The sequence below is a fragment of the Salvelinus sp. IW2-2015 genome, linkage group LG20 (assembly GCF_002910315.2).
Source record: "Salvelinus sp. IW2-2015 linkage group LG20, ASM291031v2, whole genome shotgun sequence".
Lineage (NCBI taxonomy): Eukaryota > Metazoa > Chordata > Actinopteri > Salmoniformes > Salmonidae > Salvelinus > Salvelinus sp. IW2-2015.
Window position 1 is genome coordinate 71,132,395 of NC_036860.1, and position 13,802 is coordinate 71,146,196.

General features: G+C 39.5%; 1 protein-coding gene across 1 annotated transcript in view; it reads left to right on the top strand.

Annotated features, from left to right (window-relative positions):
• LOC111981562 (syntaxin-1B-like) overlaps window positions 1-8,699 on the top strand; it is a 46,382-nt gene extending 37,683 nt beyond the window's left edge. Inside the window, exons 4-5 of the mRNA XM_024012886.2 lie at window positions 158-232; window positions 8,571-8,699. Of these exons, the coding sequence (XP_023868654.1) occupies window positions 158-232; window positions 8,571-8,680 (185 nt within the window). The 3' untranslated portion in view covers window positions 8,681-8,699. The remainder of the gene's footprint in view (window positions 1-157; window positions 233-8,570) is intronic.
• The last annotated feature ends 5,103 nt before the right edge of the window (window positions 8,700-13,802 follow it).

Below are 13,802 nucleotides of genomic sequence, written 5' to 3' on the forward strand. Positions count from 1 at the left end.
AATACATTCATTTACTGACAACCTAAGTTGTTTTATCAGTGGTATTGTGATTGACACAGGTTGGGAACTGTGATAACTGAATATTGTTGCCATAATGGTATAATATGGAACACAATGTTGAGCGTGGCATAATTCTGTCTCTCTTTCTGTATCTCAGAGACCAAGCAGGAGTTGGAGGACCTCACAGCTGACATCAAGAAGACAGCCAATAAAGTTCGCTCAAAATTAAAAGGTAATGTAACATGAAAATGGAAAATGCTGTGTGAAACACTGGAAAACACTGTGCCAGAAAAACACCATGTCAACCAATATTGCACAGGGTTAAGTTGTCCACGCTAGATGTTGAACACAAGATTAGAACCTCTTGGCTATGAAGGAAATTATGTCAAACCTACCCTATTTATTTTTTCAATTTTCATACTGAACTCGCTACTTAAACATTTGCTCAGAGCCGGAACACTTGCTTCATTAGATTACCTGACTCGAACACTGATGGTCAGATAAAGCCAAAGAAGCCATTTATGTAAAGGCAACACAGCAGACGTCTATAGCGCAAATAAAAACACAAGACAATGTTTAGTCTTTATCAGCCCCTTAAATCAGAGAGTGTTTGTCCTCAATGGAGTCCCCATGATTTCAGGCCCAACATCCTAAAACAAAATGGTTACGATGAACAAAAATGACGATATTTGCTACATCTAGTGGCCCCCTGCAATAACGTCAAATGGGCATCTCGGGGACTTTTGTTAAGGACAAGAGTCAATTGGGGTCAGAGCATCATCTACAACAATTGTATTTTTAATGAGGGGAGAATTATAGCGAAGAGCAAAGCTGAGGCGGCTAATGTTAACTGGATTGACAGTTAACAATTCAAGCCATGATGGTTCAAGGACATTGCTGCGGTCGAGCAGTGAATTCATCTATCTGGGAGTTCCATCCAACCATTCGCCCCAACACACATCCCATTCACACTCGCATATGCAAATGCACATGCACAATGAAAACAGCTTTGATGGTAGATATCGGTCTATAATTGCAATCCCCACAAGGTCTGTCTGTTTTTGACCTTTAAGAACAGGGATCTGCTTTTCATGTTTTAATTTTCCATCCGTATCTCGAACATACAGACAAATATTTGCATACGTTGAATATACAGATCATACTGCAGTCTTGCAAGTATGTGTTTGTTTGAAACGTATCCGTGATAACGTTTGTTAATACAATAGTCTCTCTCATGTGGTAGATTTATAATATAATTGAGTAGGAAGTTAAAGATCAAAACAGAGAGCGTTCAAAAATCTTGGGTACTCTTTGATTCGACGTTACACAGAAAAAACTGCAGAATTTGTCAGTTGACTCTCAAATTATATCTTTTTTTTTACAGTAGCATTACTATACATTTCAACCCTACCCACTGTGAACACATGAATATATGCAAATCATTTGGTATTTACATCAGCTCGTCAGCTGCCTAGTTTATGTGTACAGTAGAGAACAGAGAATATACTTCTGGGGGTTTTGCTGTAGAAAATAGGTTGTCTCTGGTGATCCCCCAAGGGGCATATTGTAAAAAACAAAGCCGCAATGGAGCTGACATCACTCTTGTCATCCAAACGCCTTCTGCCTCCAGCCTCTGCCCTCAGACTGGCAGCATGCCAGGTCGCATATCAGTTGACGCCTGGATCTAGGTGAAATATGTTGCTTTGCTCACCATTTCCTAATAACTAATAAAGTGAGAATTGAAAAATGCCCTTTAAAAACTGTAATAGGACTTGATGGTGTAGCAATTTATATTTTAGGCTTTGCGTTCTTCTTACTATTGAAAAGTATTATTTTACAATGTAAGAACTACCATTTACAGTTGCTCACCAGTCTAGTTTGTAAACTAAGAAGCAACCTCTTCAGACTCCAAATACACTGAATCGTGCATTAAACCAGCATCAGTACAGAAAAGGTAATAACATTCAGATGAATTGAATGCCAAGTGCATTATACACTGTGCTCCAAAAATGCAACATTTTCCATCAGACCTCGTGTGAAAGATCGCCTCAGGTTTACAGGCGACCGCTACGCTACGCTACGTTATGCTACTACTCTGCGTCCTTATACATTATGTCATGCGGTAGCTTTGCAGTCCGAGAGAGAGAAGCAGCTCCTGTCTCATCCAGTCAGACAAAGTGTTTAACCAACAGAACATCAATGACCTTTCAACCAGCCATGTAGAGTGTTGATATTTACTGAAAGACAGGTAAGCCTCTTGTTTAAGACCACATTAAGGAGACCCCCCTTGGCATTATTATGCAAATCAGCTGAGTCATGACACAGTGAAAAATGAAAAGGCAGTAGGCAGCAAGCCAGAGGAAGTGCCTCACCGGGGAGCGCTGTTATACTGTAGCTAGGTAGCCGACCAACCGTAGATCCACCACTGTAGATACAGTTGAAGTCGGAAGTTTACATACACCTTAGCCAAATACATTTAAACTCAGTTTTTCACAATTCCTGACAATTAATCCAAGTAAAATTCCCTGTCTTAGGTCAGTTAGGATCACCACTTTATTTTAAGAATGTGAATTGTCAGAATAATAGTAGAGAGAAGGATTTATTTCAGCTTTTATTTCTTTCATCACATTCCCAGTGGGTCAGAAGTTTACGTACACTCAATTTGTATTTGGTAGCATTGCCTTTAAATTGGGGTCAAACGTTTCGGGTAGCCTTCCACAAGCTTCCCACAATAAGTTGGGTGAATTTTGACCCATTCCTCCTGACAGAGCTGGTGTAACGGAGTCAGGTTTGTAGGCCTCCTTGCTCGCACACACTTTTTCAGTTCTGCCCACACATTTTCTATAGGATTGAGGTCAGGGCTTTGTGATGGCATCTCCAATACCTTAAGTTTGTTGTCCTTAAGCCATTTTGCCACAACTTTGGAAGTATGCTTGGGGTCATTGTCCATTTGGAAGACCCATTTGCGACCAAGCTTTAACTTCCTGACTGATGTCTTGAGATGTTGCCTTCAATATATCCACATAATTTTCCTGCCTCATGATGCCATCTATTTTGTGAAGTGCACCAGTCCCTCCTGCAGCAAAGCACACCCACAACATGATGCTGCCACCCCGTGCTCACGGTTGGGATGGTGTTCTTCGCCTTGCAAGGTTCCCCCTTTTTCCTCCAAACATAACGATGGTCATTATGGCCAAACAGTTCTATTTTTGTTTCATCAGACCAGAGGACATTTCTCCAAAAAGTACGATCTTTCTCCCCATGTGCAGTTGCAAACCGTAGTATGGCTTTTTTATGCCGGTTTTGGAGCAGTGGTTCTTCCTTTCTGAGCGGCCTTTCAGGTTATGTCGATATAGAACTCATTTTACTGTGGATATAGATGCTTTTGTACCTGTTTCCTCCAGCATCTTCACAAGGTCCTTTGCTGTTGTTCTGGATTGATTTGCACTTTTTGCACCAAAGTACGTTCATCTCTAGGAGACAGGAACGCGTCGCCTTCCTGAGCTGTATGACGGCTGTGTGGTTCCCATGGTGTTTATACTTGCGTACTATTGTTTGAACCGATGAACGTGGTACCTTCAGGCATTTGGAAATTGCTGCCAAGGATGAACCAGACTTGTGGAGGTCTACAATTGTTTTTCTGAGGTCTTGGCTGATTTCTTTTGATTTTCCCATGATGTCAAGCAAAGAGGCACTGAGTTTGAAGGTAGGCCTTGAAATACATCCACAGGTACACCTCCAATTGGCTCAAATGATGTCAATTAGCCTATCAGAAGCTTCTAAAGCCATGACATAATTTTCAGGAATTTTCCAAGCTGTTTAAAGGCACTGTCAACTTAGTGTATGTCAACTTTTGACCCACTGGAATTGTGATACAGTGAATTATAAGCTAAATAATCTCTGTCAACAATTGTTGGAACAATTACTTGTGTCATGCACAAAGTAGATGTACTACTTGACTTGGTAAAAAAATATATAGTTTGTTAACAAGAAATTTGTGGAGTGGTTGAAAAACGAGTTTTAATGAATCCAACCTAAGTGTATGTAAACTTCCGACTTCAACTGTAGATACTCAACTGTACGGTAGGTTCTCTAGATTGATCAGGATGTTAATGCAACGATAGGGAAACCATCATGGATAGATATTGTATGACCTCACAGATGCTGTGGGTAAATACGCTATAGATTCCCTGCATTATCCACATTACCACAGGTGCACTACACAAGATACAAGACCGAAGATAGGTCAAGAATACATAACATAAAATCGATCATTTCAGAGACACAAACTAAAACAAATCATACTTATTATATGTAGTTGATATCAAAATACCTGAAGCACCACGAGTTAAACATCTCTAACATCTCAAACATCTCAGTGTCCAACCCACTTGCTGCTGATAGACCACCACTAAGATACTATACCAACGTGCACAAGAGGTCTGATTTTGGGGCGTGAATTCAAATACCAGTAGGAGTTTTAGACTAATCTCCTTTGAAGTATAAGCTCCCTCTGAAGCCAGATAGGAAACACCTCACTCACTGGCGCTGAGTCGCATTCCTCTAGCTTCGTTCTTTATTTTAGTCCAATAATCTGGAAGACTCCCACTCATCTGGTTGTTTCTTCTAAATTTCATCACAAAAGACTTTGCTACTGAGAGAGGGCTTCCTCTATCAAAGGTAATGAACGGTGATGGGACATTGGCGTCTGGGCACCATGCAGCAGCAGCAAAGCATCCAATCAGCAATATGGAAATCTCCTTTGTTATTGATCTAAGGTGGGTTCAAAGTGGGCCTAGCTTATTGAGACACCAGCGGAGCACTGTGTCTTTGACCAGGGCGCACAGTAGTCATAAAGAAAAATTACAGGAAGAGTATGCGCCATATGGTAAGACAATTAATCTGGAATATTTATTTGAATCTTATTTATTTAACCTTTATTTAACTAGGCAAGTCAGTTAAGAACAAATTCTTATTTTACAATGACGGCCTACCCCGGCCAAACCCTCCCCTAACCCGAACGATGCTGGGCCAATTGTGCACCGCTCTATGGGACTCCTGATCACGGCCAGTTATGATACAGCCCGGGATCGAATCAGGTTCTGTAGTGACGCCTCTAGCACTGAGATGCAGTGCCTTAAACCGCTGCGCCACTCGGGAGCCTAAAAGAGGTTAAGAGGTGGGAGAGGGGTTGCGCAGTTGTGAGGAGGGGTTGCACAGTTACATTGACAATCTTATGAAGCTTAATGAAGCCCTTATAAAACCTACATAGATGATTCACAAATGCAAATGTTATACTATGGGTGATATAATAGGTCCTTACATCTGGTGCTTTCGTTTGACATTCTTTTATTTCTCCATTTTCTCTTTATTGTTCTCAGAAATGCTCTTGATGAAGGTCACACAGAGAGAAAACCAATGTAAAACAATGAATAATCACATACAGTACACAATAGATTATATTGGGAATCACATTATCTCGTAGTTGTGAGAAACCCAACATTTGTCCATAAGTAAGTATCAGGAATGATCTTTTTTCCCAAAAGCTTTTTAAGGACATTGCCTCTATTTAAAAGGGGCTGGGCAGAATACCCAAATGTGTTGTTTTTGATCAATGTTTTATAGTTTTGGGAACATTGCATTTGTTCAAAAGGATGTCATAAGCTGACTATTTGACATCCCAAAATCCTGCTATTTCTCTGTTTTGTCGATCCAAATCAAATGCACCGAGGGCATTTTACACCGTTACATCACATTTAGAACATAACTGGAAAATAATGTTTGGTTTGTGGTCAGCAACACTGCTTATTATGAAGAAAAAATACATCTGTTTAACTTTGTAAACTAAAGGTGTGTTTAGAATTATTTTTGTTGTATTAATGCTATTTAATCAATCTATCAGACTAATATTATTCTGTTTGTCCTGTGGGTACCTTTGCCACTGTTCCACCCCCTGTGTATTGCGCTGTCATAGTGTATTTGACACATCAAAATGTGTCAAAAAGGAATAGATTCATACTTAGGAAATCTATTCCTTTTTGACACATTTTGATTTAAAGAGTGACTTCAACTTCTCGTTTTGAAAATAGCCTACAGTGCCTTCAGAAAGTATTCACACCCCTTGAATTTTTTCACATTTTGTTGTGTTTACAGCCTGAATTTAAAATGGATTACATTCCGATGTTGTGTCACCGATCTACACACAATACCCATAATGTCAAAGTGGAATTATGTTTTTAGAAATGTTTACAAATGAATCAAATTAAAAGCGCAAATGTCTTGAGTCAATAAGCATTCAAACCTTTTGTTCTGGCAAGTCTAAGTAAGTTCAGGACTAAAACTGTGCTTAACAAATCACATAAAATGATTTTTAAATGACTACCCCATCTCTGTACCCCACACATACAATTATTTGTAAGGGTCGAGTAGTGAATTCCAAGCACAAATTCAACCACAAAGACCAGGGAGGTTTTCCTATGGTTCGCAAAGAAGGGCACATATTGGTAGATGGGTAAAAAAAAAGCAGACGTTGAATATCCCTTTGAGCATGGTGCAGTTATACATTTTTACACTTTGGATGGTGTTTCAATACACCCAGTCACTACAAAGATAAAGGCATCCTTCCTAAATCAGTTGCCAGAGAGGAAGGAAACCGCTCACGGATTTCACCATGTAGCCAATGGTGATTTGAAAACAGTTACAGAGTTTAATTGCTGTGATAGGAGATAACTGATGATGGATCAACAACATTGTAGTTGCTCCACAAAACTAACATAAATGACAGAGTGAAAAGAAGGAAGCTTGTACAGAACAAAAATATTCCAAAACATGCATCCTGTTTGCAATAAGGTACTAAAGTAATCCTGCAAAAAATGTGGCAAAGAAATGTACTTTTTGTCCTGAATACAAAGTATTATGTTTAGGGAAAATCTGAGTACAGTACCACTCTTCATATTTTCAAGAATGGTGGTGGCTGCATCACGTTATGGGTATGCTTGTCATCTGCATTGACGAGGGAGTTTTTTAGGATAAAAAGAAACAGAATAGAGCTAAGCACATGCAAAATCATTGACGAAAACTAGTTCAGTCTCCTTTCCAACACCACTGTGAGATACATTCACCTTTCAGCAGGATAATAACCTAAAACATAAGGCCAAATACACACTGGAGTTGCTTACCAAGAGGCCCTCACGGAAAAACCACATACATTTCACGTGAACATAAGTGAAGTGCTACAAAAGCACATTTTCATGTGATCATATGTGATCTTGTGTGAAGTTAATGTGATAACGTGACAACATGTAAAGCAACCTGTGATAACATGAAACTACACGTGAAAATGTGATCACAGGTGAAGTGTTCCATGAACACAGGTTTTCACATGATTTCACACGTGAAGTTTCCTGTGAAATCATGTGATTTTCCACATGTGAAATCATGTGTTTTTTTCTTTAAGGGCGACATTGAATGTTCTTCAGTTGCCTAGTCACAGTTTTGACTTAAATCGGCTTGAAAATCTATGGCAAGACTTGAAAATGGTTGTATAGCAATGATCAACAACCAATTTGACAGAGCTTGAAGAATCTTGAAAATAATAATGTGCTTACATTGCACAATCCAGCTGTGGAAATCTCTTAGAGACTCGCCCAAAGGTGGTTCTACAAAGTATTGACTCAGCAGTGTGAATACTTATGTAAATTAGATATTTCATGATTTAATTTTAAATCAATGAGCACAAATGTCTTAAAAACATGATTTCACTTCATGTTTTCACTTCATTATGGGTATTGTGGGAATTCAGGCTTGTAACACAACAAAATGTGGAATAATTCAAGGGGTGTGAATACTTAAGGCACTGTATATTTATAATCCCCGTATCCAAACTGATTATTAATTTACCTATTTCTTATCAATAGCTCTTATACGTTTCTAAATGATAGTACATGGAGATTTCTATCGTAAAGTAGATATTTTTCCACTTGGAACTGACAGTTTGCTCGACCTTATTAATGATTTCTTTGCGCGTGAAGGTGGTGGAATTATGAGGGAATTAAGTCAAGGTCCGAATACAGCGTATCGGTAGACACACCTCTGCCACACCCCCAGTTCTATGATCTCCACCCCAAACAAATAGCTGGCTGGCACATACTTTACCTCGTGCTTATGTTCAAGGTCACGATAACGCCTAGAGAGAAAAGTGCATAAAAAGGGATTAAGTTCCATTTACGCGCATAACTCGGGTCTGAATTCCCCCTATCGGGTTTGGTACTGTATGATGACTCGTTAACTAAAATGCCTTTTTTTACAAAACTGTTGTAAAATAGTAGAATTGTATCATTAGGCCTGGGCCTATTTGTAATTGTAGCATTAGCACAATGAGTGACATGACATACAGTACTCGTTGCTCCACCCAAGATGGCGTAATGTTAGCATATTAGCATGCTAGCTATAGTACCAGACTCTGATGGAGAGGTAACTGACTGAAGTTCAGCGGAAGATGGGGAATCTCCTTTCTGTTTGTTTGGCGGTTCCGTTGTTTATTTCTCACAATTTTCTTGCCTCTTTCGCAGCAATCGAGCAGAGCATTGAGCAGGAGGAGGGGCTGAACAGATCATCCGCAGACCTGCGAATTCGTAAGACACAGGTGAGTCACTCACTCTATCTGCTGCACATCCACTGAGGAGATGCCAAGTACCAAAAAAGGTGTTGATCAAACATAAAGCTGCTGCTGATGTATCATAAAGAAGGAGAATACATGGCTTCACCACCACCTTCTGCCAACTACACTTTTGCGGACTTGGCTTTGAAAAAGAAACGAAAACAAATACTATTTGAATACAGGTCTGGATTTAAAACTATATTGTTATTGTACCATGTGGTCTGATGCCTACCCAGAATACCACCAATTAGGCCTAGAGTATAAATCTTCACATAGTAGGAGACTTAAGGGATACCCCTATGAAGCGGGAATTCCTAAGGCCTTCATGACCATAGACCGTCATGCACCGATGAATGTAAAAGCTCATTGACATCCATTTATCTTTTGTCATGACAGAAAATGTGTTAAATTGATCATGTCATTTCAAGGATGAAGTAAGTAATTATGTAGCACCTAAGAAAGGCCCTATGAAAGATATATTCAAATGTACTTTTAAGATTAAACAACTTGGCATATATCAAGAGTTTTAGAAAAGCCATGTGAGAAATGTGCTTAAAAACGAACGATTAAAGATTAGGAGAAATGTTCCACTGGCTTGTGGTAGGTCCTCCCCCTTGGGTTGTTCTCAAATTAACCGGTGATGGTGAATGAAGCTTAATTATCATATAAAGATTCATTAGGTTATGACGTCTGTATGAGGACTAATTATCCATCACATAGGACCACATTTAAAAGCCTTGGTTAACTTTAGAGCAACACAAAAACCAAAGGTATGTTCTTTGAATATGAAGTGAAATTATTACGCCTCCACATTCTCTGAATGGAATTCTGAAAGGTTGTCAATCTGCTCAAATACAAACAGTTATCAATTGTGTCAGGAGGGAGAGTTCTTTGAACCTTTGGGCTAAATCGTGTGACCCTGGGCTAAATCAGGGTCACACAGAGTGTTTATTGATAGTTTAAACAAATCTACTTTGAAACCAAAGTATACACCTCACACACACATGGTTATGGGCTTTAAAAATGAAGACACCTGTACCATGTCAGATATAGAGTTGAAATGTATTACATTTTGAGTTTGCACCCCAATATTACACTTTATATACAGTTGAAGTCAGAAGTTTACATACACTTAGGTTGGCGTCATTAAAACTCATTTTTCAACTACTCCACAAATTTCTTGTTAACAAACTATAGTTTTGGCAATTCGGTTAGGACATCTACTGTGTGCATGACACAAGTACTTTTTCCAGCAATTGTTTGCAGACAGATTATTTCACTTATTATTCACTGTATCACAATTCCAGTGGGTCAGAAGTTTACATACACTAAATTGACAGTGCCTTTAAACAGCTTGGAAAATTCCAGAAAATTATGTCATGGCTTTAGAAGCTTCTGATAGGCTAATTGACATAATTTGAGTCAATTGGAGTGGGTAACTTGGTGGATGTATTTCAAGGCCTACCTTCAAACTCAGTGCCTCTTTGCTTGACATCATGGGAAAATCAAAGAAATCAGCCAAGACCTCAGAAAAACAATTGTAGACCTCCACAAGTCTGGTTCATCCTTGGAGCAATTTCCAAATGCCTGAAGGACCACGTTCATCTGTACAAACAATAGTATGCAAGTTTAAACACACATGGACCGGCTCAGGAAGGAAACACGTTTTGTCTCCTAGAGATGAACGTACTTTGGTGCGAAAAGTGCAAATCAATCTCAGAACAACAGCAAAGGACCTTGTGAGCATGCTGGAGGAAACAGGTACAAAAAGTATCTATATCCACAGTAAAACGAGTCCTATATCGACATAACCTGAAAGGCCGCTCAGCAAGGAAGAAGCCACTGCTCCAAAACCGCCATAAAAGCCAGACTACGGTTTGCAACTGCACATGGGGAGAAAGATCATACTTTTTGGAGAAATGTCCTCTGTTCTGATGAAACAAAAATAGAACTGTTTGGCCATGAATGACCATCGTTATGTTTGGAGGGAAAAGGGGGAGGCTTGCAAGCCGAAGAACACCATCCCAACCGTGAAGCACGGGGTTGGCAGCATCATGTTGTGGGGTGGTTTTTGCAGGAGGGACTGAGCAACATCTCAAGACGTCAGTCAGGAAGTTAAAGCTTGGTCGCAAATGGGTCTTCCAAATGGACAATGACCCCAAGCATACTTCCAAAGTTGTGGCAAAATGGCTTAAGAGCAACAAAGTCAAGGTATTGGAGTGGCCATCACAAAGCCCTGACCTCAATTCTGTAGAAAATGTGTGGGCAGAACTGAAAAGGTGTGTGCGAGCAAAGAGGCCTACAAACCTGACTCAGTTACACCAGCTCTGTCAGGAGGAATGGGCCAAAATTCACCCAACTTATTGTGGGAAGGTTGTGGAAGGCTACCTGAAACGTTTGACCTGAGTTAAACAATTTAAAGACAATGCTACCAAATACTAATTGAGTGTATGTAAACTTCTGACCCACTGGGAATGTGATGAAAGAAATAAAAGCTGAAATATACAATTCTCTCTACTATTATTCTGACAATTCACATTCTTAAAATAAAGTGGTGATTCTGACTGACCTAAAACAGGGAATTTTTACTAGGATTAAATGTCAGGAATTGTGAAAAACTGAGTTTAAATATATTTGGCTAAGGTGTATGTAAACTTCTGACTTCAGCTGTATATTTACTAATCAAAAATATAAACACAACATGCAACCATTTCAATAAAGTTGCTGAGTTACAGTTCATATAAGGAAATCAGTCAATTGAAATAAATAAATTAGGCCCTAATCTATGAATGGGCAGGGGCGCAGCCATTGGTGGGCCTGGAAGGGAGCCAGGCCCACCCAATGGTCAGCCAGGCCCAGCCAATCAGAATTTGTTTTTTCCTACAAAAGGGATTTATCACAGACTAAAATACTCCTCAGCACCCATGCCCCTCCCCTCAGATGATCCCGCTTGTGAAGGACCCAAATGTGGAGGTCCTGGGCTGGCGTGGTTACACGTGGTCTGCAGTTGAGGCCTGTTAGACATACTAATAATGAACATTGAATTCTCTAGGAACAGCTCTGGTGGATATTCCTGCAGTGTTTCATGACAATTGCACGCTCCCTCAACTTGACATATCTGTAGGATTGTGTTGTGTGAATAAACTGACCATTTTAGAGTGGCCTTGTGTAATGATCATGCTGTTTAATCAGCTTCTTGATATGCCACACCTGTCAGGTGGATGGATTATCTTGACAAATGCTATAATGCTCACTAATAGGGGTGTAAACAAATTTGTGCATAACATTTGAGAAAAATAAGCTTTTTGCGCATATGGAACATTTCTGGGACGTTTTATTTCGGCTCATGAAACACGGGACCAACACTTTACGTGTTGCGTTTTATATTTTTGTTCAGTGTACATCACAGAAGACAAAAATAACAAAACCATTTGACGTAGACACACCAGATTTTCAGCAGGTTTAAAAAATATATATGTTTAGGAATTAATGAAAAATATGAATAACATTTCACCCATGAGGCCACTAGTCATTTGACTGCAGGAAAGGGCTATGAGACCTTTAAGTAAGCCGCACCACTGCCCTGCAGTATGAAGATGAGCGACGCAGCAACAGTACCAACATTATTCACATACAGTGGGGTCCGAAATGATTGACACCCTTGATAAAGATGAGCAATAATGACTGTATAAAATGTATAATTCAAACACTAAGCTATATTGTATGCTCAAAATTGGGAAAATATATTATTTTATACTAATACAATTGCTCTAAAAGGTAGGGGTTCAAATTATTGACCCCTAAAGATTCTTATAAATAAAGTAGTCAAAAGTTTAGTATTTGGTCCAATATTCCTAGCACGTGTAATGAGCACGATGGGAGACAGAGAGCTGGTTTCAAGCGCAGGGCGCAGCAGGTGTTTATTTGTAAAGGACCACAGGAGGAGGCAGGTAGCTGGGTCCAGGGGCAGGCAAAAGGTCATACACAGGGGGTCCAACAAGGCAACAGTACAGGCAGGGAAACGGCTAATAGCATCATCCGGGAGATCAGGCAATAGGTTGATAACAGGAAATCCGATAGGCTAAGATACAGGCAGGGAATAGGCAAGAGGCGTCGTTAGTGAGGCAGGCAAAAACAATCATACACGGGAGGATTAAATTACGGGAAAACCAGCTCTGATTAGAAGTGTGTCACAAAAGAAACAATACCTCACAGTGATAGGGTGCAAAGAACTGAACTAAATAGTGTGTGATAATGGCGTACAGGTGATCAGAATTCGGTTGGTTGTTGATCTGGAGAGAGAGCTGCGTTCAGGGGATCTACGTCTTTGAGAGTGTGAGTTGGAAGCAGACGTTACAGCACGTAATAACTACATCAAACTTGTGACTCTACAAACATGTTGGATGCATTTGCAGTTCCTTTAGGTTGTGTTTCAGATCATTTTGTGCCCAATAGAAATGAATGGTAAATAATGTATTGTGTCATTTTGGACTCACTTTTATTATAAATAAGAATAGAGCATGTTTCTAAACACTTCTTCATTAATGTGGATGCTACCATGATTATGGATAACCCTGATTGAATTGTGAATAATGATGAGTGAGAAAGTTACAGAGGGTCAAACGTCATACCCCCAAGACATGCTATACTCCCCTGTTATTGGTAATGGTGAGAGGTCTTGGGGGTACGAACGATTTTTGAGCCTCTGTGACTTTCTCACTCATCATTATTCACGATTCATTCAGGATTATCCGTAGTGTAGTCATGGCGTGCTAGGAATATGGGACCAAATACTACACTTTTGATTACTATATTTATAAGAATCTTTAGGGGTGTCAATCATTTTGACCCCTACCTTTTTGAGAAAGAAAAAATACTTGTTAAACAAAATCATCGCTTTCGCTGAGCAATTGTATTAGTATAAAATAATATATTTCCCCCTATTTTTGAGCATATAATATAGCTCAGTATTTGAATTATTATCAAAGGTTGTCAATCATTTCAGAATCCACACTATACCAATACAAGTACAATGGCAAAGGTGACATTTCCCATATCATATCACATGAACAACTCTAGATACTCACTATAGCCCACCTAAACATTCAATCAAGCTGTGCACTGAATTGTGCCTTTTTCAAAA